At 42.8% G+C, this 23868-nt stretch overlaps 1 protein-coding gene across 1 annotated transcript in view; it reads left to right on the top strand.

Annotated features, from left to right (window-relative positions):
* Positions 1 to 23159, top strand: part of FNDC7 (fibronectin type III domain containing 7) — a 70036-nt gene extending 46877 nt beyond the window's left edge. Inside the window, exons 5-15 of the mRNA XM_075322118.1 lie at positions 4314 to 4571; positions 4652 to 4906; positions 6020 to 6280; positions 6600 to 6866; positions 9311 to 9565; positions 13676 to 13933; positions 15036 to 15287; positions 15394 to 15648; positions 19029 to 19289; positions 21703 to 21732; positions 23128 to 23159. Coding sequence (XP_075178233.1) covers positions 4314 to 4571; positions 4652 to 4906; positions 6020 to 6280; positions 6600 to 6866; positions 9311 to 9565; positions 13676 to 13933; positions 15036 to 15287; positions 15394 to 15648; positions 19029 to 19289; positions 21703 to 21732; positions 23128 to 23159 — 2384 coding nt within the window. The remainder of the gene's footprint in view (positions 1 to 4313; positions 4572 to 4651; positions 4907 to 6019; positions 6281 to 6599; positions 6867 to 9310; positions 9566 to 13675; positions 13934 to 15035; positions 15288 to 15393; positions 15649 to 19028; positions 19290 to 21702; positions 21733 to 23127) is intronic.
* Positions 23160 to 23868: the final 709 nt, after the last annotated feature.

Here is a 23868-nt window from a genome sequence, read left to right as displayed (position 1 = left end):
AGCCTAATCCAAGCATATTTGGTTTTGCAGTGAGATAAAAATGTATTAGGAATCAAAATATTTCAATTGTATTAAATTTCAGATCAAATGGGCCCCAATGTGTCTGACAATGAGTGAATGAGCTCAATCCCTTAGAACAAGACTCTGCTGAAAGATTGGGCAGGTGCAAAAAAAGTAAAGACATATTTGACAAGCTACTTCCCAAAACCTCTGACCAGCCACTTGTGAAGCTGCCTCTTCTATTTTAGCATTATATCCTAGTTTCTTTTACAGGCTTATGAGATAGGCCATCAGTATCAGATCCCTGGCGTTCAGACCCCTGCACCACCACCGAGCAGCAGGTCTCCGCTTCGGGACAGCAGGATGTACACAGTAAAGTGAGCCCAACATCACAGCTCCACTTAATGTGTAGTGACCGTTCCTGAGTACTGCAGCTCGGCCCCCTATTTAGACCCTGGTCTATGTTGATGACCTATCCTAAGAATGATTGTGAAAAGCCTATAAAAAAAATCTATCTAAAATCCATCTTGCCTGGTAATGGTGAATTTTAAAAAAAGATAACAATAACATCTATTATTTTAGTTTTACCATTAAAGGGGTTGACTAATTTTCTTACAGTGGTAAAACAAGCATCTTTACAATTTACTTATTAAAAATCCTCTGTATTTTCAAGAACGGAGGAATTTTTAATTCTATAGTTGAATGCTTGCCGTATGGGTGTCACAATGTGACTGTAGGTTAGTGAGGGACAGAGGGCTCCTATACTGTCCTTCACGCTAGGGGACCCTAAGCTATCCCTAACCTGCAGATTACCCCTGACAATGGAGATGCCAGAGTCCCGTGTCTTACTATTCTCCTGACCAGAACTAAATTGTTCCCCTCTATCCAGGGAAGGAAAGGGCAGTAGTGTGATGGCAACACAGATAAAGACAGACAGGGAATAACAAAAACTCAAACAGACTGAAAACTTAGAGGAAAAAAACGTAAGAAACTAAGGAGAAAAGCAAGAGAAGTGAGGCAGCAACAAAAGGACAAAAAGGGTTGACACACAACCGCTAAGAGCAATGAAGTACTACAATCGCCAGTAAGTCTGGATCACAACACCACACCAGACCAGTATAGAGAAGCTATATCTAGCATTAAAGGAAGTGTCCAGTGTCACATCATCAGCGCTCCCAGCTGAGGAGCACTGACGTTCTTCCCTGCTCACCTCCACTGCTCCCCCAGCCTCTGTCTGGTCCCCTGGTTCTCCCCGATCCCTCCATCGGCGTTCCTACCCCCTGTGTGTCAAGGGTGCAGACATTCCTCCTGCTCGACATTTCATGGTTCTTCTCCTGGCTCCCAACACCAGCGCATGTGTAGTAAGGCTCTCAGGAGTGCACTTAGGGCATGGCCATGCTGCTCTCCCTTTTTCTTAAAGGGCCAGCATGACTTAACCCAGAAATGCTTCCCAACCCCCCGTTTTGGTACTGTGTATATACTGTAAGGCATCCTCCCCCATTGGGAGGTGTCTGTTCAACATGTCCCCATAGCTAGTCTGCCTGTGTTAATTGTCAAGCCCCTGTGATTGTACCCACACTCTGTACTGTCCTTTGACCTTGTCTTTGTTCCTGCCTTGTATTGTCTATGTACCCACCTGTGTCATCCTGTGTCCTCCAGACTCTGTCTGCACCTTCTGTACTCCAGTGGCTTCCAGAACCGCCCTGCAGCAGTCTGCACCAATGTCTGCCTTGTCAACTCCGGCTCCTGGTCTTTATTCTGTGGTGCTAGCTGCCGAAGTATTTGGGATGCTCTGGGGCTGCCTCCTGGAGGTTACTTACCAGCATTCTAACTGCTTCCACTTCCTGGAGTTGTGGTGAAGTCTTGGAAGCCACTCAGGTCCGCTCCTCAGTGATTGGTATATCGGATCAGTGGACCCACTTCCTAATCATTCGGTTACCCGGGTATAACATCCAACAAGCATATATAGGAGGGTAGCGAAAGTCACTGGCTCCCCCACAGCATGTGATCAAAGGAGACTAACAAGCAGCCCAGCAGAGATTTACTCCTGCTAGACTACCTATGAACTACAAGTGTGTGGATCAATGACCAAGTCTGTATGCGCTGATCACAGACATCAGAGAAGTAAGCTGGCAGAGTACCAGAATCTGTAGTCTCCACAGATCCTGATGCCGCCATGACAGTTGGCGCTGTTTGTAAAAACCTCCTTGTAACCCTTGGGTTTTGTCAAATACCTCTGGAATTAGCTTGTCTTTTAGGAAATAAATCTTATTTAAAGAGCTTGAAAGCGCTGCTCTGAAGCTAGCCAGATTGCTATCATCAGTGCCCCTACGTTCTGCTGCAGCTTGGGGGATTGGGGAAGCATAGTATACAGGCCAGCAATGCAGCCATGCTGTTCCAGGCTGCCAATCAACAGGAGTGCACCACCCCTGGCAAGAAGGAAGCCGAGATGCTGAGGTGCGGGGCACTCCCGAAGATAGAAGGTGAGACATCCTCTTAGCTGTATATTCTGTAATGTACAAATTAAGTTTTTTAATGTTCGCTTGTATGATGTAAAGGTGAAGTATACATAATATACATAAAATTATAGCTCAGCTCACCAATGGCAGACATATTATTGGCGCAGCATGTGTCGTAGTGATGTGTCGGTCGTGAACGATCCGACACAAAGTTCCGGCTCCCTGCTGTGACTGACAGGAGCCGGATCACTAGTGTGAGCCACTAAAAATATCTAAACGGCTCTTTTCGCCGTCAAACCCCGTCCACCCGTGGCTAAACTCTGCCTACTCAGCAATCGAATTGGCCGCTTGTAAGCGGGCGGGGTTTAGCCGCGGGTGGGCGGGGCTTTGGCGGCGTCACTATAATCTTAAATATATGTTCACTTGGGGTGAACACATATTTAATAAGGAGCCGAGAACGAGCTGAAAGATCCGGCTCTTTTTGGTGAATGGAGCCATGGAAACCGGATCACCAAAAAGAGCAGGACTGCCCATCACTAATGTGTCGGTAAGTGTGCCCATTACCACTTCTACAGTAAAACAGCAAGGGGCTTCTGTCATAGCAGAACTATTGGACTGGAAAGGGCACATAGACTGTTCTTGCACAGGGGCCTCTTTCTATCAGTGTCCGCCATTGCAGTTAACTGTTAATGCAGCCGTGATGTAAAGAGCTGAAGATACTGCCATAGACTTGGCATTCTCTGGTTATGGTCTACTGATTGTTTAATATTCTTTTATTTTTCAGATGGCTTCTGTTGGCACAGGTAAATCAATCAATCAATCTAACTGTCTATCTATCATCTGTGTATCTATCTATCTATTATCTATCTATCTCTATTTATCTATCTATCTATATCTATTTATCTATCTATCTATATCTATCTATCTGGCCCCAAAATGCCAAAAGTCACAAAATGTTTGCGCAATTCTTTTATGACTTTTCAAAGCAATCTATGCCAGAATTCTGGTGAATTTGTTTTGATGAATCGAGGCTTAAAGGGAATCTGTCACCAGGTGTTTGCCTCCTAATCTAAGAGCAGCATAACATAGGGGCAGAGATCCTGATAGTAGGCGATATGTCACTTACTGGCTGCTTAGTGTAATTTTGATAAATCACTGTTTAATCAGCAGTAGATTATCATTACAGGACTGCCTGGCGAGCTGTCAGGCTGTCCATCATATTCATGAGCTCTGTATAACTGCTAGATCTGCAGCAGAGAAAACACTGATTTTATCAAAATGACAGCAAACATCTCAGTAAGTGACACATCGCTGGAATCATGGTCTTTGTCTCCACATTATGCTGCTCTCAGATGCAGGAGCAAAAACCTGGTGACAGATTCCCTTTAAAAGTCTGTGTCTTGGAAACTGGTCCAGTTTTTTATGTGAGTCACATATCAAAATCACCCATGCCAGTCTATGGGTTAGTGAAAGTCATGGGCAGCACATGAGTGTCATCCGTGTGCAGTTTGTGTGTTCTCTAATTATTTTGCAATTTTTATTGCAGGGGAAAAATTGCAACTTTTATAAATGTTTCTTTTTATTCTCCTTCTTTCCATTGATACATTGTATAAACAGTAATTTTGGGAGGCGAGCCAAGTCAGTCACTGACTAGTGGATATGCAAAAATGGGGAGTTTTGCAAGGTATACAGTAGAAACAAGACACTTGTCCCTTGGGTTTTTGAGATCCTTTCAGCTCGTGGTATCCTGCCCCAAACCTTCCTGGCCATTACTGGAACTAGAACGTTGCCTCTCTGCTTAGGACCTCCTTCATCATCCTCACCATGTCTGTTTCATCATCATTTGTTTTGCAGACTTTTCAATATCCACATACGATGTCACATCAAGAAGTATATATGTTAAATGGACGAAGGTTTCTGGTGCCACATCGTATGGCATTACCGCATCCCCTTTGATGTCAGCTTCACAGTCTTCGTTCGCGGTATTCAATCCCTCAACTATTATGGGAACCGTAAACACTTTGCTTCCTAACACTAATTATACAGTGATTGTAGAAGCCATGGACAAAGATGGCAATACTCTCGCTCATGCTCAGACTCTGCAGCTTACAGGTTAGTGACTGTCCAGTGTTCCTTCTTACCACACTTCTACGTATTGACTTCATACCTGTTTTTGGTCCCTTTTCATGCAGCTCCAGACGTCCCAATTATTGATCAAGCGTATTCAAAGCTGAGTAATAGTATCACAGTGGAATGGGCAGACGTGTCTGGAGCTACTGCTTACCAGGTCATCACTCAGGCTGGGCAGGTGTTCTTTGAGTCATTTGTCAGCAGTTCCCCAGGAACGGTCACTGGTTTACAAGCTGCTACATCCTACAAAATCACTGTGAGATCCATCAACTTAGCTGGAAAGAGTCAACCTTCTCCTCCTAAGTGGGCAACTACAGGTAATTCATGACTGTGAGGATAGTAACAAAATGCTAGTAACAATAGCTGACAGTCACTCTCCTGATCCCACTGCAGAGCTGTATGTTATTAGAACAAATACAGCACAGCATTATCAATACTTCTGCATAGTTCTTCAGCCTCCATCTCACAGGCAGTCAGTGTGGGGGGGGGGGGGGGGGGAGTACAGCAAATGTGTTTGAAATGAGACAAAGTTCAGCTCTGCTGTGTAATCACATGCAACTATGCCGTTTTCAGCAGTCTACTTATCACCAGAGCCAAGATTACAATGAGAGGCATCACCCCTATACATAGCTGATAACAAGGAATCCAACAATGACAATCAGTGGTGTCTCCCTCTGCCTTCATAATGACTTATAATATGCTCATTAGATGCTTCAATACAAAAGATGTGATCTAAGTCTGACCAATATGTATAATGTACATGTGTTGTTTCTTGAAACAACAGGAAATGAAAGTCTAAAAATCCTGAGTGGCCAAGTTAAAATAGCAAAAGATGGCATTGGAGTCTGATCATTGTTGCTAATGCATATGTCTTTTACTGAAAAACAAACAAACAAAAAAAACTAAATCACAGAACGTCTAAAAAAGCCCAAGTGGACAATGTGAAAATTGCAAAATTTATTTTGTTTTATTTTTAATACAAATTGTGATCTGCAAAAAATCCAAAAATATTTAAAAAGTACATTTAAAGCAAAAAGTTGCTTTAAGCAATGTTATTTTCTGATGATAGCTTCCCTTTAAAGCCTGAAATTCTAGTTGTGTATAAGTTACTATATGTATTACCAATACCGCATTATTCTTATGACATTATGTAGGGCTACAGGAAGCAGGGGTATTTTTTTCGTGGGATCCATATAGTGAAGAGGTCACAGCCTGTCTTTAAAATACAGTATACTATAGCTAAGGAAGTCTAACCCATATATTGTAGTATTTGCGCTGCATAAGTAAAGCATTGTACTGCCTTAATACCCGGGTGACTACTGTGATAGTGTACAATCTGTACCTCCTTAGCGATTTCATAGCCACGATTGTTGGACAGTTGTGTACATAAGCCATATTTGACATTACTCACTGTTTCTCCAATAATCCAGTGTTAGCGGCTCCATCTGTCACCTTGGAGTCTTCGAGCAGTGAGTCGATCGGTGTGAGCTGGCTCCCAGTGCCATCTGCTGTATTGTACTCGGTTTCTGTGATGAGATCGGACGGATCTGGCAGCAGATGGAACCAAAACTCCACAGCTCTGTCCCTCAACTTCACCTCTTTGGATCCTGGCACTATATATACTATCAAAGTTCATGCGTGGGATGCCAGCGGGATTCCAGGAGATGATATCACCTACAACCAGATAACACGTGAGCACAATCTTATTGACATTTTTGAAATCAGACATTTTGCTGTAGGTAACTTACACATCCTAATTTACTCTTCTGAAGAGTGCCGGAAAATATCTGTTTGTACTGTGTTAGCCAATAATTTGATTATTTTTCTATAGTAAGATATACTATGCGTCCAACTCATTGCTAGACATTAGTTGTGCTCGGTATGTCTTTAGTTGCTAAACGCTAGCCCTCCCATGGCCTGCCCTATACCGTAAGTAAGGCTTCAAGCTGCACCTTTGCTAATAATATATTTTGCATTTGAAGGTTATGTTTCTATGGTATTTTTTGTTAGGTCCACTCGCTCCATCTGATATTCAGATTACATTCAACAGTGGGTCTTTGGAAGCCACATTCTCTGTACCCGGAGCTGATGCCACAACCAACTACACAGTGCTTCTTTCCAGTGGGGCCACTACCGAGGCCGGTCCTAACTGCACAATGTCAGTGTCTCCATGTACAATCTCCTCTTTGCATTGTGGCGTAGACTATACAGTGTCATTAGTAGCAAGCAATGAAGCTGGATCCACTCCCTCTGCTAAGACCTGGAATCTTATGTCAGGTATGTATTTGTTTCCAGAATACAGGTAATTACAAAAAAATCAGACCTCCAAACATTCAATTTGGTCACTTTACCCCTATGAGAATTCATCAAAATGCAAATGTTCACAGAACTGCTACAAACTTTCAATACAAATAAGGCAGTTTACAGACGTCTTCTCTTGAAGCCAAACTTTTGTTATAATTATTCTCAGAACTTACATGGGGTAAGTATAAAAGCACTTACGCATCCACCATATTCACCATAGTGATCAGCATGATGGATCAAAAAATACCAAAGTACATCGTAAGGGTAAGGGGTATATACAAAAATCAACAATGAATTTTTAAAGGATTAATTAAGATTAAATACGAACTAATAAATAGCAAAGAAAAGGTACTGAACTGGTGTGTAGTAGATGTAGTAAAAAAAAAAAAAATAAATAAAAATAACACTACCAGTATAAAGAAAAAATGTATGTACCATGTGAAAAAATGTTTCTAACCCTTTAAGAATGCTAGCCACACACCAAATGTGCTAATCATGAGTATGTACTAAGCTCAAATATGGTGCATGGAAGGTACTATATATGAATATAGGCACTATATCCATAATGGCTATATGCACAATTGCTGTGTGAAATTTATATAAAAAATGCACAAACTGCAATGAAGCAGCACAGAAGCCACAGTATGACAAATCTAGACATGCTGTAGATTTACAAAAAGATCTTGCTCACCCATGGTGCCCTGTACTGTGATATAAGATACCACCGGCCCTGACACACATTTCGCCTTGGGCTTCCTCGAGGGGCCATTTACAGACTGTGTATACATGGCTATAAATAGCTAGACATCATGTGAGTGTAGTTATGGTAAAAGTGCTATTTGCGCATGTGCGCTGCATCCTGCGGTCTGTGCACATCACTTTAGGCATCAAGGTGACGCGATGGGTCAGGGAAAGTTCCCTGGTAACAGCAATTAGACCTGCACGCACCACCACTGGTTTTTCTTCAGCGAGGAACAGACCGAACAGACAGCAGTGCGCATGTGCAGGAAGTGGGCACCATTTCTAAAGAACGGTCAAACTGATTTAATATATGTAAAAGATGCTGAATGCCATATAGGTGCATGTAAATGGTATAAAAATATAAATAAAGTGCAAGACAGCAATAAGAATGTCAAAAAATACCAAAAAAAAATAAATACAAAAAAATATATACAATCAATGTGAATAAAACATGATATTATTAATAAACATAGCATCATGAATAATTAGTTAATCCAAGAGGTCTTCTATGATCAGTACTGCTGAGAGTATAATGACAAATTTTCCACTCCAGTTCTGCTAATAGGAGCTTCCTGTCACCACCCCTTGAACTTACTCTGACTCTGTTAATACCACGAACACACTGGGATCGCAACGCAACTCCCTTGATGTGAGGCCCACACACAGTAAATCATACATGTATATATAATTGTGTCTTTCATAAGAACTGACTAAAATGTACTCAATTTGTTAAAGGAGACCTGATAGCTGATTCAAACTGCCCGAACCACAGACAGCATGAATGTTTCACTCTGAAGTGCAATGCTGTGACCATGCTGCTAGTCCTACATGCCAGTACCTGGTGGTTTCTCCCCACCTTGTTCCCCATAGATGACAGGCCATCCCTTATACAGACATGTAGGGAAAGATCTGTCACTCAAGGAGAGAAGGTTGGGTGAAACCTCCCAGGACCCACCTCTTGGACTAATCACCTGAGCGGCATAGTCCCTGGCCGGCTTTTATGAATGAATGTTCTGTCTGAAAAGTTGCAGTGTTTAGGAGTAAAGTATACTTTATCTGGATGACATGATGAAGCCACTGTCAGATTCATGCTGCCCGTGGTTAGAGCAGCTTGAATCAGCTGTCAGATTCCCTTTATGAGGCACATCTTACTCTTGTGAAAATCAGTTTAAGACTGTTGTTTAAAGCAGCAATCTTTATACATCTCCCTCATACTCAGTCTTCCTTGGCGCTACACACATTGCATCACATTCATCATGACTGACGTTGCACACGCTTGTGCCTTGCCAGTTTTGCTGAAGTACAAGGTGCCAAATTCATTAAGAGGCACTTTCCGCTTAATTAATTTTGTGCCTCTTCTGAATCGTGTTATATCGCTGTGTGCTGCACCAGAAATGTTTTTCCATTCAGGAGCAGGAGTATCATTTCTGGTCTACAAAACACCAACAATTGATGAATGTGATGGGTGGATATGGCTACACCCCGACTGCTCTCCAGCTTCAACCATTTTGGTTGAGCTCATTTATACTGCAATGAAAACCCCAAAAGTTGCAAACATTTTCAAAACTGCCATCAAATCTTTGATGAATCAGCCCATTTGTACGCAACCAAACTGACCTTTATTTTATTGCTGGTCTCTGTTGCAAATATCTCATTATCGTATCTGATCAACTTAGTTCCCTGTGCACCAAGTGGAATATCTTTTGTGGAAGAACACCCTGGCAACCTCACAGTTTTGTGGTCTGGTGGAAATCTCTCCGACTATTACGTTGTATTTATGAAAAGTGATGATGGCTTTGAAGTTCACTGCAACACAACCCAGTCCCCATGCTACTTCCCAGCTGAGTGTGGATTTATCTACTTCATGAGTGTCTTTGCATATAATAAGGCCGGACAAAGCCCTCTGGTTGAGCTTCTTAATTACACCACAGGTAAGTAATTGTCACAACATAGACATCAAGTCAAATGATTCCCAGTTTAGAAAGGAAAATATAATTGAAGGGGTATTCCGGTATAAGCAAGAAACCACCCATCTGGTGGGTAGGCTATAACTGTTAGAGTAGCAGGAGACAGTGGGTCCCATAGTGATGAAATTTAAGCCTATGATGCTGACTAAACAAAGACTGTTGAATGCTGCGCTCTGCTAACTTCATGATAGAACTGTGTAGAGCAGCAGGGCGCATGTGTCATTTGCCGCTTCTTTCAAATCTTCCTATGACCTTGCAGCCAGAAGAAAATGGGGTACAGATGTCTACTGTTGTGATGATTAGGTCCATCCCAACACTTATCTCCAGAAACTAAGATATGTAGATAGCCAAGAACCGCTCTGCTTTAGGTTATCTTAGTAATTGCCATTCTCTTGAATAGAGCAGAAGGGCACATGTGCAACTTGTTGCACTTCATTCATCTTCTCCTGCCATTGGACTTGCAACCAGGTAAGAACAAGGGGCACAAGTCCTTAGTTCCGGTGATTGGTGTCGTCCCAGCGTGATATTACGTGTTATCACCTATTTAGTGGCTATTGTCTATAAGGAGTCACAAATCTTGAAATTAATTGCTGTTATTGCACTAGATTTGTCTTCAAATTTGATAAAGTTAAAGCGACTGTCTATCCTAGATTTAAAAAATGACTATGCATTTCTCATGCATAGTGCCCCTACATGGTGCTCTCTCCTGAGATCAGTGTTATGTTCCTCTAGCTGCCAAGATGGCTTCACAGTGGCATGGGGAGTTCAGTGCTATGTCTAAAACAGGAATATCCAACCTGTATCTCGGGCGCCACATGTGGCTCATGGGCCTATGTTGTGTGGCTTGCGACTGTCTTTCAGCTTGATGCATGAGCAATGTGGTTAGCAAAGAAGTATGAAGAGAAGACCTCAAATGGTGACTTTTGTGAGTAGTCCCAGACAGAAGTGCACAACTGGATAAGTTTATACTGGTGGGGAGGGGAAGGTACAGCCAGTTAAGGTACTGTCACACATAACGAGATCGCTAGCGAGATCGCAGCTGAGTCACGTTTTTTGTGACGCAGTAGTGATTCTGTTAGCGATCTCGTTATGTGTGACACTTACCAGCGATCAGGCCCCTGCTGTGAGATCTCTAGTCGTTGCTGAATGGTCCAGGTCATTTTCTTCAAAGGCGACGTCCTGCTGGGCAGGACACATCGCTGTGTTTGACACTGTGTGACAGGGTCACAGTGACTGCTGAGATCGTTATACAGGTCGCTACTGCGACCTGTATCGTTCCTGCATCGCTAGTAAGATCTGACTGTGTGACATCTCAGGTGCGACCTCCCAGCGACTTACCTGCGATCCCTATCAGGTCGCATCGTTTTCGGGATCGCTGGTAAGTCGTTGTGTGTGACTGGGCCTTTAGATGGGTGATTGAAGCTCGGTGAGATAGTGTGGTGCATATGTAACGGGGTGCTAGGGGTGCCTCGGGGCTTGTAGTCGTGGCCCCTTTTTCTTTCAGGCCAACCCCCGGCTCCGCCGTCACTATTGGGACAGGGGATTGTTCTGTGGGGCAGAGTGTGGTGGAAAAGAGCATACTTTCAGATGCAGGAAGACTCTTCAAGCAGGGATCAGATAAACCAAACGACATCTTTATTGCACAGAGTTTCACAGACAGCTCAATGCACGGATTTTGTAGCGCACGGTCACAATTCCTGTCCGGGGAAATCTTTCCTTGTTGTCTCCTCTAGTGGGGATGTGCCCGGCTACTCCACTTCACCTAGGCTCCCACTCCGGCTAACACAGACTGGACCCACACCAACTCTGCTTCACCCTTGAGGACACTTCTTCTCTTCTTCCCTTCTTTCTTTCTTTCTTTCTGCCCACTCAGCTCCACACTCTGCCCCTGGCTGTTCCTTCTCCCCCTTCCCGGAATCAACTGACTTTTACACACACACACACACTCTTTCCCCCTAAGCTGCCGGCTCCTCCTCCCTCCTGCACAGTTTCTATGGGGACAGCCGTCCCACTCGGCCACTAGGGGAAACCCAGCTATACAGTGCAATTACAATAAAACATCAACATAAAACATCAACAGCTTTGTCTACCCCAGCGGGGTTATCTTCAGGGGGAAACACTGCACCTCTTTGTAAGGGGTCTGCCCACCCCTTACATTCCTCCCCTCTTTAAGCCTAAGCCTCCCGGCAAGGCTCGAACCTGAAAACACAATTTAGCAGCAAGGCAAACTTTAAAACCTTCATAAACAAAGTCAACCACTGAGCGCCCAAGTTCTGCGCCCGGAGTCCCTCCTGGGAGCTCCCGGTCTTTGTAGGCAGGAGGACAAACAATAAAGTCTTCCTTAACATCACGGAGGGAGCCCCTGGCTCAGTCCAGCATCAGGCTCCTTCCGGGCACGGTAACTTAAACATGGTTGCAAACTGTGGAACTTTTCCGGCTCTTTAACAACACCGGTATTCAACACGAACATGTCCATTACCTCCGGTCATTACGGGTCACTCGGGATGATAAGCGCGCTGCCATTCGGCCCGCTGAGCCCTCACATAATCGGAAAGGGACTGACCTGGCAAGCGGCGCAGCCTCCGGAACGGTTCGTAGTTGACGGGTGGTTCTGGCGCCTCTGTTTAGGGTTTTGCCTCCTCAACCCCCCGACGGGGGTGACGGGGTCGCTGAACGGGACGGCTGTGGACTGCCCACGACGATCACCGGGTGTGTGACCAGACTCTGATGAATTGCCAACACCGCCGGTGTCCCCTTCTCTGGGTCAGCACTCAGTCCTGGCATGACTTCTGGCGATACCACCAGCGTGTTTCTCGGCCGGGAAATCTCAGCCAGCACCGGTCTCTGCTGTGTACGTCTCCGGTACTGACACTCTTCCCATCCAATCTCTTGCAGACCTTCCTGTAATGGCGCCGGGGACGGTGGAGATGCTGGGGAAGGTGGAGGCGGGCCTTCTTTTCCCGCTCTTGTATACGCTCCACCCCCAGTCTCACACATTAAATCGACCCAGCATAGGCGACTCTTCTTTTTCTCTGTACTGCCACCCTCTCCACATGTTTTCAGTAACATCTTAGGGCCAGCACCTCCCCTCTTTGGACGGTGTAGGGGAAACCCAGCTATACAGTGCAATTACAATAAAACATCAACATAAAACATCAACAGCTTTGTCTACCCCAACGGGGGTATCTTCAGGGGGAAACACTGCACCTCTTTGTAAGGGGTCTGCCCACCCCTTACACATATGCTGGATACAAGAATACTGAAAGAGAGAAAAGTGGGAACCCATATTGCCTATATCAGAGGGGGTACAAGTTTTCGATGTACTTTCTGAGGGTATGCTTTGGTTGTCATATGAGGACTGTGGGGTTCTTGGTGTTAATATGGCGTAAATGGGAGGGGTCCTTCTGAATTTGGCTCCCAACTATTTGTCAGAGCTGAATGTGGTTTTCAAGGTAAAAGAGGTTGGGGACCACTTGTCTAAACCATGCCATCCCTTCCTTTCCTGCGCCATGTGATAGGAGAAGCAGGGGAGGAGTGGTTTAGTCTTATAACTGCACCTCTCATGCCTCGGTGGAGGTCTATCTTGGAAGCAGGAGGAAAGGAACACAAATCTGAGTAGAGGAGGCAGCAGGAGCAAAACGAGGACACCAGGTAGTGTGACCTTACGTAAGAAAGTATAGTCACTTTTCTTACAATTCTTAATCATTTAACAAAAATGTTCTACTTTATTTTTTTGGCTAATGTGAGGATTTATCTTTGCTCTGATACATTGATAAGTTGTGCATGGGTAATTTATTTTTGGCAAAGCGATTGTTGTATAAATGTCTTCCAAAAGAAGCCCGCTATAAATTCTAAGGTTAGCGAAACTCTGGGCAAATTTTGTCTGCTGTTTAAATACCCTTAGGTTTTGCAGATTTGCTTATAGTTTATTTGAGAATTAAACAAATTTAGTATATAGTTTTATACTAAACATAAATGACTTATGTCGTGACATTTATACTGTCGCCCTCTATCCAGGCCTGTGTCCTCTGAACAGTAATGTATTGAGTTTCATTGTTCATGTTTTGTCTACAGCACCCTGCTGCCCAAGCGATTTCAGCACAGCGTATGTGTCGAGTGATACTCTGGAGATTGTCTGGTCTGCCGTGCGAGGTGCGGAAATGTACGAGACCAAGGCTGATGATGGGACCAATGTGATCCTCTGTAACGACACAGCTACAGTGTGTGCACTGTCCGGTCTGCAGTGTAATCGGCAGTACAATGTCACCGTGTATTCATACAGTGAGAATAGAGGCAGCAACACCTCATGTTCATCAAAGTACATGAAGACCGGTATGTAGAGGTGACAGTATATAGATTACGTGCTCCTCCCTAGATGATCTCTGCTCTAGCCAATAAAGTCTTCATTATAGAGATAAGTCCTCCATTAGTCATTGTTAGAAGTTTCTAGAATAAGAACCCTTTTCATGTTACATTTACAGTATATCTACAGATGGCGGCATACATTTATAGTCTATTACGGTAGTTTGTGTGTAGACATCTATGTAATGTCATGAATTAATCTTCATGCTTCGTATACTGTTTAAATAAAACAATGATTATATATATATAAATATATATATATATATATTATATTCACAAGTAATGTTTACGATGCATTTTTGCAGGCTATGACCAGAAATCCGCAGAGTAAAATACACTCTTTTTAATTCCTTTTTTATGTTTTTAACTTATTTGTCTGTGTTAAATTACTTGGAATTTGTCAACAGGTTTTTGCCACCTAATCTAAGCGCAGCATAATAAAGGGGCAGAGACCCTGATTACAGCAATTTATCACTTACTGGGCTGCTTGGTGCAGTTTTGACATAATTACTATTTTATCAGCAGGGGACTGCCATGTAAATCTAAATATTCATGAGTTCTGTGTAACCCCACCCCTGCCACTGATTGGCAACTTTCTGCTTATGCACAGTGTACCCAGAAGTCTGCCAATCAGGGGTGTGGGTGGGGTCATGCAGAGCTGATCTTTTTGAGAACTGGTGTAACTGCAGAACAGAAAACATTCATTTTATCAAAACTGAAACAAGCAGCCCAGTAAGTAACATATCACTAGAATCAGAGTCTTTGCCCCTACATTATCCTGCTGTCAGATTAAATAGCAAAAACCTGGTGGCAGATTCCCTTTAAGCCATTTTATCTCAACTGGGAAAAACTGCAGTAAAAACACTGAAAAAATGTACATGCTGTGGTTTTTTTTTTTGTTTTTAAATGCACCATAGGTTGAAAAAAATAGAATAAAAAGCATTGTGTGAAAGAGATTTTAGAAAACTGATTCATTTTCCTGTTATTGTAAAACGCTGCATTTTTTCCACATGGAATAATGCACGGTCTGTTATAATTATAAAATGCCGGCTAACATCTTGTCTACTTCCAGCTCCATGTAGTCCTGAAATCACAAATATCACAGCTGATGCAAGCACGTATAGCATACATTGGGATTCCACTAACTATAATGCCGTGTACTCCGTGACTGTCAGAGGGAAGAATAGGTCATGGAACTGTACCAGCGATGGCACATCTTGTACTCTGGAAAGCCTTCCATGTGGCGCAATGTATATGGTCAGTGCTGTGGCATCTACAGCTGAGGGTATAAGCCTGCCCAGCTACAGCGTGCCTTTGGAAACAGGTAATGTACTGCGCTCTGCAGGTGTACTCTATACTATGAGCGTGTCAATGTTTGCTTCAGTGTATGATCCGCAGTGCTTTACAATGTTCATCTCTTTGTCTTGAAGCTCCCTGCTGTCCAACCAATCTTAGTGTTGTCCAAGTCACCCAGTCTGTGACCAACGTCAGCTGGTCCCGAGCCACAGGAGCACAGACATATACCACAGCGCTGGAATCACCAAGAGGACAGGCCAAGTGCCATACCCTGGAGGAGCACTGCCTGCTGGGATGTATTACGTGTGGAACAAGCTACTCGGTATCCCTGGAAGCAGTGAGTGAGACAGGCCTTGGGTCACACTGCACTTATCATGGGTACTCATCCAGTAAGTCACTACATTTGGATTTCGTTTGTAAAACTTGTTTGTAAAACTTTGTAGTTTTGTAAAACTTTGCTTTGGCAGCCACAATTACTATCAATGGATCCTATTAATAATGGAGTCCATTAGCTTCCAGGACATTTTGACGGCAAGCTTGGTGCTAGAGTCGGCAGTAACTCCAATATAGACAGTAAAAGGAGTGTTCCCATCTCCAAGATCCAATCCTAATATGTGGTACGCGTAATAATATTAACACATACCTCCAATTAGAAATGTAGTATAGCTCTCCTATTATTGCCATGTCTCTTCCCTTAATTGCACGGCATTGAAGCTTAGGTATCCATGGTTACGACCACTCATATAGTGATAGTTAGTTGCTTGTAGTCGTAACCATGGATAACTTAACTGCAATATCCTGCACATGAGGTAAGAGTCATGACTATATCAGAAGAACTGAGAACTATACTACTGTCATGAGTCCCTGCATAGCCACTTTATGTGTTTGTTTTCCAGCTGTTGGTATACTCCGAGGGTTAGGTCATTTGGGAGGAACCTATTCTGTTCTGCCTCGTTTTGGGGGTCACGCTAGTTTATCTTGGAGTTGTTTCTCTCTGAATGCCGCCAGTAATAGTTCCTGCTTTGCAGTGTGGGCTTCCTAGCTCCCGTGAGTTTAGTCTGATCTTGTCCCGCTACCCAGTACTCGTTCCCCTGACCTCTGTCCGTCCCTTCTTGTCTGACATCCCTGTATCCCTACCCTCTCACCGCTTGTTATCCCCTCTCTGCTCCCTCCTCTATACTTACTTGTCTCTTTGGCTTCTGACCCCGGTTTGTGCTCTGATTCCTTTCGGCTCTTGATGTGATCTCCTGGCTTCTGACACTCAGCTCTCACCTGGCTCCTGCTTTGCTTGCTCCTCTGTACAGACGTGACATCCAGGCACTGACCTTTGGCTTGTCAACCACTCTGTTACATCCCTGCACTAGTGCTAGTGACCTCTAGTGGGCTGGCGCTAAACTGCACTTAGGAGCATTGCATCCTCTCTGTGTTCCGGCGCTCCTTAGTGGTAGCATCACAACTGCATTTCTAATTGGAGGTATTTCCTAACATTATTCCTAGTTCACCTACTACATATTGGGATAGGATCTTGGAGAATTCCCCTTTAAACTTCGAAAGATGCTGCACCTTATAACGATTATGGCATCTAAGCGTTTAGACATTGTCACCATTATTGTTGACCCACAGTGTGATCACAGGGTGCGGATAGATTGTCATGGCAGGTGGAGGCCACATGAAGGTCCCGCAGTCGACAATCTTAGCAATACTATTAAGTTCTGGAGGGGATAATAGGAAAATGCTGACTGGACAATAGAAGTCTGAAGTACTACTGTGTTTACATCATTTATTTTATTATTGATCAAATTATCATATTTTAAAATATCCTGTTAGGACTGAAAAAATGTGTAAATTGTTTTTACCCCGTTATTTTAAATGTATAAAAAATATCCTTAAAGAAATGGTTCACTACACAGCATTAGTGGCCGCATCAATGTAAAACTCATAGGGAAAACATTTTTGTCAAATACCTTGTGAAGTAAATACTGCCTCTGAGTGGCGCTATTGCGGTCCGCTCATCTCCATCACGTGACCTCCAGGCTCCGTGACCTCTGAGATCCGGTGATGTCACGTCATCTTCCCGTTGACTTCACATCACTGCGGCGGGCCCCAGTCTTCCTGAGTGACTGGGCTGTGAGCGGTGTTTCACCGCTCATCACAGCCCAGCATCTTGCAGAGCTCTCTCTTTCGCTGCAGAGCGCCGCAAGCAGGAACGATGCTGGGCTGTGAAACTCCAGCTACAACCCAGTCACTCAGGAAGACTGGTACAAAAGAAGACAGTTTGCACTCTAATAATGCTAAAGTATGGAAACCATGAATGTGTGAACATGGACCTGCATTACTGCTAAGGAAAATCTAAGAAAAATGAGATATTTAGCATATATAAATGGCCATTTGTATATCTGCCCAGTTGCCCCTTCATGGCATATCTCGTAACTGGGTACCTACACTATGCTGAACTGGGCAGATATACAAATGGCCATTTATATATGCTAAATATCTCATTTTTCTTAGATTTTCCTTAGCAGTAATGCAGGTTCACACATTCATGGTTTCCATACTTTAGCATTATCAGAGTGCAAACTGTCTTTTTTTGTATTTTGTGTCATGTTCACTTATGCACCTGTTCACACCTCAGTCTTTTTGTCTATACTCAGGGAGACTGGGGCCGGCCTCGGTGATGTCGGGTCAACTAGAAGTTGACGTGACATCACCGGATCTCAGAGGTTATGGAGCCCCGGGGATCACATGATGGGATGAGCGGACCGCAATAGCGCAGCTCAGAGGCAGAATTTAATTCACAAAGTATTTGAGAAAAGTCTTCCCTATGAGTTTTACATGGATGTGGCCACTAATGCTGAGTAGTGAACCACCTCTTTAAGGACATTTTTTTATATATTTAAAAAAACAGGTAAAAACAATTTACACATTTTTTCAGTCCCAACAGGATATTTGAAAATATGATAATTTGATGCTACTAATGCTGAGTAGTGCACCACCCCTTTAAAAGCCTAATTTCTCATTTCCTATTTGTTACATAAACAATAAAAAAACATATTTGGTATTGCTGCAACTATAATAATCTGTCTGTGAAAATATTGCTGAATATTTGTGTTATTAATATTATTGTATTTATCCCACATGGGAACCTCTGTAAATAAACAAAAATAACAATGCCAGAATTGCTGCATTTGGGTCACTTTGCCTTCTGAAAAAAAAAAAATTATGAAATAAATAATGACCAAAACAACATAATGTCCAATAAAAATCACAGTTCATCCGGCAAAAATCAATTCCTCACACAGATCCGTAATGAAAAAATAATTATGGTTCTCACAATATAGCTATACATTTTTTTTGTTGTTAAAAAAAACAGTAAGAAAACATGAAACTATATAATTTTTGTTTTAATTTCACAGAATAACCTGAATATGTCAATGTTATTGCACAGTCAAGGCCATAAATATGTAATCCAAAAACTAACAGAATGCCCCATTCTGGAGATTGTTGGGGTTTTAGCCGTCAGACCTCACAATGTACAAGTTATGATTACCCATCCTATGACTAGGCTTTAACTTTGTGTAAACTATTTGTCTTTTTTCACTAAATCACAAACATTTTTTTATCCAGCTAATGATTGGATGCAATGGCTTTAATCATTATTCCTATGTAATACATAATGTGTTTATTGCGTGGCAGTGTAATATCTAATTGCTTTAGTATTTGATAAGACAGATGAGTCACTGCCGGAATCCAATCTCTTTGTATTGCCCAGGTGCTTGCTGTCCATCAGGAGTGAAGCTATATAGACTGTCTAACACTGGCATCCGGGTTACTTGGCGAGCATCAGCCGCTCCAGATAACTACACAGTCAACATCTATGGAACAAAAGGAAATTTTACCTGTAGTCCAAACAGCAGCTTCAGTTACTGTGACGTCACCGAAATACCTTGTGGAGATGTATACACTGTGGTGGTTTCCCCTGTCAGCGATGACAACAACCACATTTTATTCTGTCCTCAAAAAATATATTCTGGTAATATACAGTATGTGCATATATTTCAGTAACATTCCACTGCCACAGAAATATCCCAGTATGGTCTGTTTAAATAGTGAAGGACCTGGTACAACCATGGTTTATTATTGTCGAGCAACTGATATTATAAACAGGGTTGGTTATGGAAGTCAGCACATGTAAATTATGCTCTAAGTAACTTAAGCCCCCCCCATATGTGACGCCCCTGGACTAGTCCAGGGTGTCACAGGGAACTGCACTATTCTCTATCCTTGGTGCAGGGCCCACCCTCCTTGGTTCCGGGGTCCGCAACAGTGATTCTGTACTAACAGCACAAATCCTAGTCACCCAAACACTACACTTGTCAGGCACACCAGGGGCGTGGTTCCAGCTGGGAAAGGAACCGCCCACCTATGAGTCAGACAGGCTGGTGGGAGGAGTCAGTTAGACAGTTGGTAGTAACTGAAAAAGAGAGAGGACCTGGGGATTAAGAGCTCCCTGAGGAGAGCCTGGCTGGGTCGCAGACAGTGGCCTGTACTTGACGGCTCAGAGATTAGCGGCGTCAGCACAGCGGAGGGATAGGACTTCCCACACAGAGCAGTCACAGAAAATCCCACGTGCCAGCTGCTAAGAGCAGGTCCCAATTAAAAAGAGGGACGGGACCCGAAGGTTTCAAGCCAACGGGGCCAGGGACACACACAGTATACAGTGTATGGAGGAAGGCTCCAGTCCACCACAGAATCACTAAAAGGGACCACCGCACGTGCAGTCACCGAGTGCAGCAGTACCAAGAGACTTTGTTTACCTCAGAGTCTGTGTCCACTGAATGCGTCATCACACCTGAGTGAGTACCCTGGCTCCCCAGCGCCCTGCCGGCCCTATATCAATATAGGCTGTTCCTACCTATTCCCTACCCTGAGTCCCGGGGCCCCTACCTGCGGAGGGAATCACCACCAGGCTGCCCCAACACCATCAGCCCCGGCACTCCCATACAGCAGCGGCGGTATTCCTTATTACCGCACACCGCAGGTGGCGTCACAAATATTCTCCCCCGTAAAAAAACCTTTTTGTTTTTCATCAAAGTGTCTGCCGAGCAGTCCGACTGCTGCTAGGGCGTCACACATACACCTTAGATGACTGTCAGTCAAAGAATGGCCAATCGTTAAGCCAGCAGCTATCTTGGCCGACTGTCCCATACTGTCACAATGTGACTGAAGGATAACAAGGGACAAGGGGTTCCTATACTGTCCCTCACGCTAGGGAGCCTTAGGCTATCCCTAACCCCATGTTTAGTTCTAATGGTGGAGATGCCTGAGTCCCATGCCTTACTATTCTCCTGACCAGAGCTAAACAGCTCACCGCCTTCACCCAGGGAAGGAAGGGGCAGGTGTGTGATGGGAACAAGGAAAAAGACAGACAGGGAAAAAACAAAACTCAGACAAACTGCAAACTTCCAGGAACAAACAGTAAGAGACTAAGGAGAACAGTAAGAGCATGAAGATAGCAACAAAAGGACAACAAGGGTAAACACCCCAACTGCTCACAGCAATAAAGTACTACAATTACCAGTAAGTCTTGTTCCTCCAACCTCCCCAGACCAGTATAGACTAGCTACAGGTGGCATTAATGGAGTTGCCCAGCCAGCATATATAAGAGGGGAGCAAATGTGACTGGCTCTCTGACACCATGTGATCAAAGGACAGAGATTAACTCTTGCTAGCCTGCCTATGAACTAGAAGTCTGTGGGTTGACACTCGAGTTTGCCTGCTTTGATCACAGACATCAGAGACGTTAGCAGGCAGAGTGCCAGAATCTTTTGTCTCTACAGATACTGATGCTGCCATGACAGTTACCGATGTTTGCAAAAACCTCATTGTGACACATACACAGAGCGCTTGCTACGAGAGAGCTGCTGCCAGACATCTCTGCCGGCGGCTTATCTCAGAGAAAACAGAAATATCAGACATGTCGATTTATTACAGAAGAAGGCCTTAGTGCTCTGCAGGATCCAACTTCTCTAAGGGCCATTCCTGTCTTCAGAAATATCCGTTACTGGATATGTGATGGTTATTAGATTGGTGAGAGTTCCTCTACTGGCTGCTCCCCTGGCAGTGAGTGGAACAGAAGGACGATTGTACAACTATATTCAACTACTCCTGGCCACTGTCGAAACAGAGGACCTCGACCCATCTACCTATTATCACCTATCCAGTGGATAGAAAATAGTTTTTGTAGATTCAAAATACCCTTATTAGATCTGTAACAAATATCTATATGAGAGCCAGTTTCCTTTGTGCATTGCACCCATTAACAATAATGATTAGTTATGGGAAACATTCTATGTTATCTAAAAGGCAGCGGAGATATATATACTAAATATTTTTAGACATATTTAAATAGAAATGTGCATTTATTTTTTCATTTTTTATTTTAGTCACATGCTCGGGCAACTCTCTTGGAATGGGTAAGGCACCTTATTTTAATCTTATAGGTTATTTATCATCAGCTGAATAGATGTATTCTGCATCAGTTTCTATGGCTGGAAATCAATGTCATACATATGATTTTTTTTTAGTTTAAAATGTCTATAATTTTACAATCCTTAGATGTCAGAAACATTCAGGGAAATAAGTTTGTAATAATAATAATAATAATAATAATAATAATAATAAAAACAATAATAATTTTATTTATAGAGCACCAACATATTGAGACAATATAGACATTACACAGTATCACATATTTCAACAGCTTTTCAAAAATCTGCACAAGTAAACATACTGTAGGAAGCCTGAAATGCTTTATTTAATCAATTCCTGACATGTGACATATGAGTGGACTTTGCAGGCTCAGTTGCTGAGCCAGCTTTATTTTGGGCAGGTGCTGGCTGCGTATTACAGCCAGCACCTGCCTCTAAGAGTAGTGAATGGAGTTAGCACTTAAAAATGTTGTTTAACTACCATAATGTCACAGTCAATCTCTGACAATGGTATTTAAGTCACACTGTCCCTGTTCTGTGGTTCATCGCCTTTTGATCACAGGCAGTTTGGGGCTTGCTGAAGACCCCCATAGCTGCCATCTTGATACTTTGAGAAGCCCGGACACAGGTTCAAGCCCTCTATGGAACTAAAAAAAATAAAGTGTAACGTTAAAACAAGCAAACATTCAAATCATATTTATTTTTCCATTTAAAAGTAAAAAAAAAAAAAAAAAATAAAGTCAACACATTTTGTATTGCCATGTCCACAAAAAGTATGATCAGTTAACATAGAAAATGATTTATCTAATACAGTACATATAATAATGAAAAAAATAACTTCAGAATTGCAGTTCTTTGGTCACATGGTTGCACCCAAAATATGGAGTATTAAGCGATCAAAAGGTGGCATTTACCCCAAATTGGTGCCAATAAAAATGTCATCTCAACACTCAAAAGACAAGTCCACTCAGAGAAAAATAAAAAGTTAAGAGTCTCATATAATGGTGACAAACATTATTTATTATAAAGTTATAATTTTTTTTCATAATTTAAGTAAAAAAAAAAAGATATATTTTCAGTATTGCTATAGCCACACTGACATGGAAAATCATGTACGCGAAATTAGTTTTTACACCGTTTCATCGCACTTTTTTTTGTCTCAGTACATTATATGATAAAATGAATACAATTCGTCCTGCAAAAAACATCCCATATCCACTTTTGTTGATATAAAAATAGTAAAGTTATGACCCTTGGAAGAAGGGAAGGAGAACACAAAATTTAAAATTGACCACTGTGGGCTAATCTTTCATCTGTTAGTACTGTGTGCATATAATTTTATAATTACTTAATAATTATATGTTTCATGATTTTTATCAGTGATCTATAGAGGAAAGAGAAGCATCACATAAAATAATGGACATTCTCCATATAGGTAAGTAAATCACATGCCAACTACATTATAATTAGTAGTAGTCATTACACTTTTTCTGAATCTACCACACCACACCAACCCTCCAGATCTAAAGTTAAAGAGAATGTCTGAAACCAATGGTGAATTTCATACTAAATTTATATGTATTTAATTTAATAATCTGACTGCTTTTCTAATATTCCTTAGTTCAAAATTCCTTACCGTCTCCTCTCTACTCAAACGTCCTGTTTATTTTTAACTTCCGATGAGGTTTTGTTCGAGTATCCCAGCATGCACTTGGAGATTCCTGAATGGGATGTCATGAGGGGGCTGGTGGTTCGGTCACTGTCTCAACTACTGTCACCACCCTGAAATAAAGCATCAGTGACATCTATTCAAGGGCTGGGCCAGTCCCTGAGTTCCTGGGCATGTGCTGGTCTTCAATTTCGACACATGCTCAGTATGCGCTCGTAATGCTATATTCCCTTGAATGCACACTGACACGCTCCTTCACTGGGTCTAAAGAGAAATGATGAGCTGGCAAGGGAGCACACTATCAGTGTGCATTGAAAAATAGAGAACATAGCAAGAAGTGAGACCAGAGACCAGCCCTGAGCACATGTTGGACCAAAACTGGATGTAATCTCCAGTTTCCATCAGGGGCTGTAATAACATTTCTGGCATAATGTACTCCACCACTTTTGATG

The sequence above is a fragment of the Anomaloglossus baeobatrachus genome, chromosome 8, assembly GCF_048569485.1.
Source record: "Anomaloglossus baeobatrachus isolate aAnoBae1 chromosome 8, aAnoBae1.hap1, whole genome shotgun sequence".
Lineage (NCBI taxonomy): Eukaryota > Metazoa > Chordata > Amphibia > Anura > Aromobatidae > Anomaloglossus > Anomaloglossus baeobatrachus.
The sequence above is the reverse complement of the archived record's forward strand: the minus strand, read 5'-3'. Positions and strand labels throughout refer to the sequence as shown.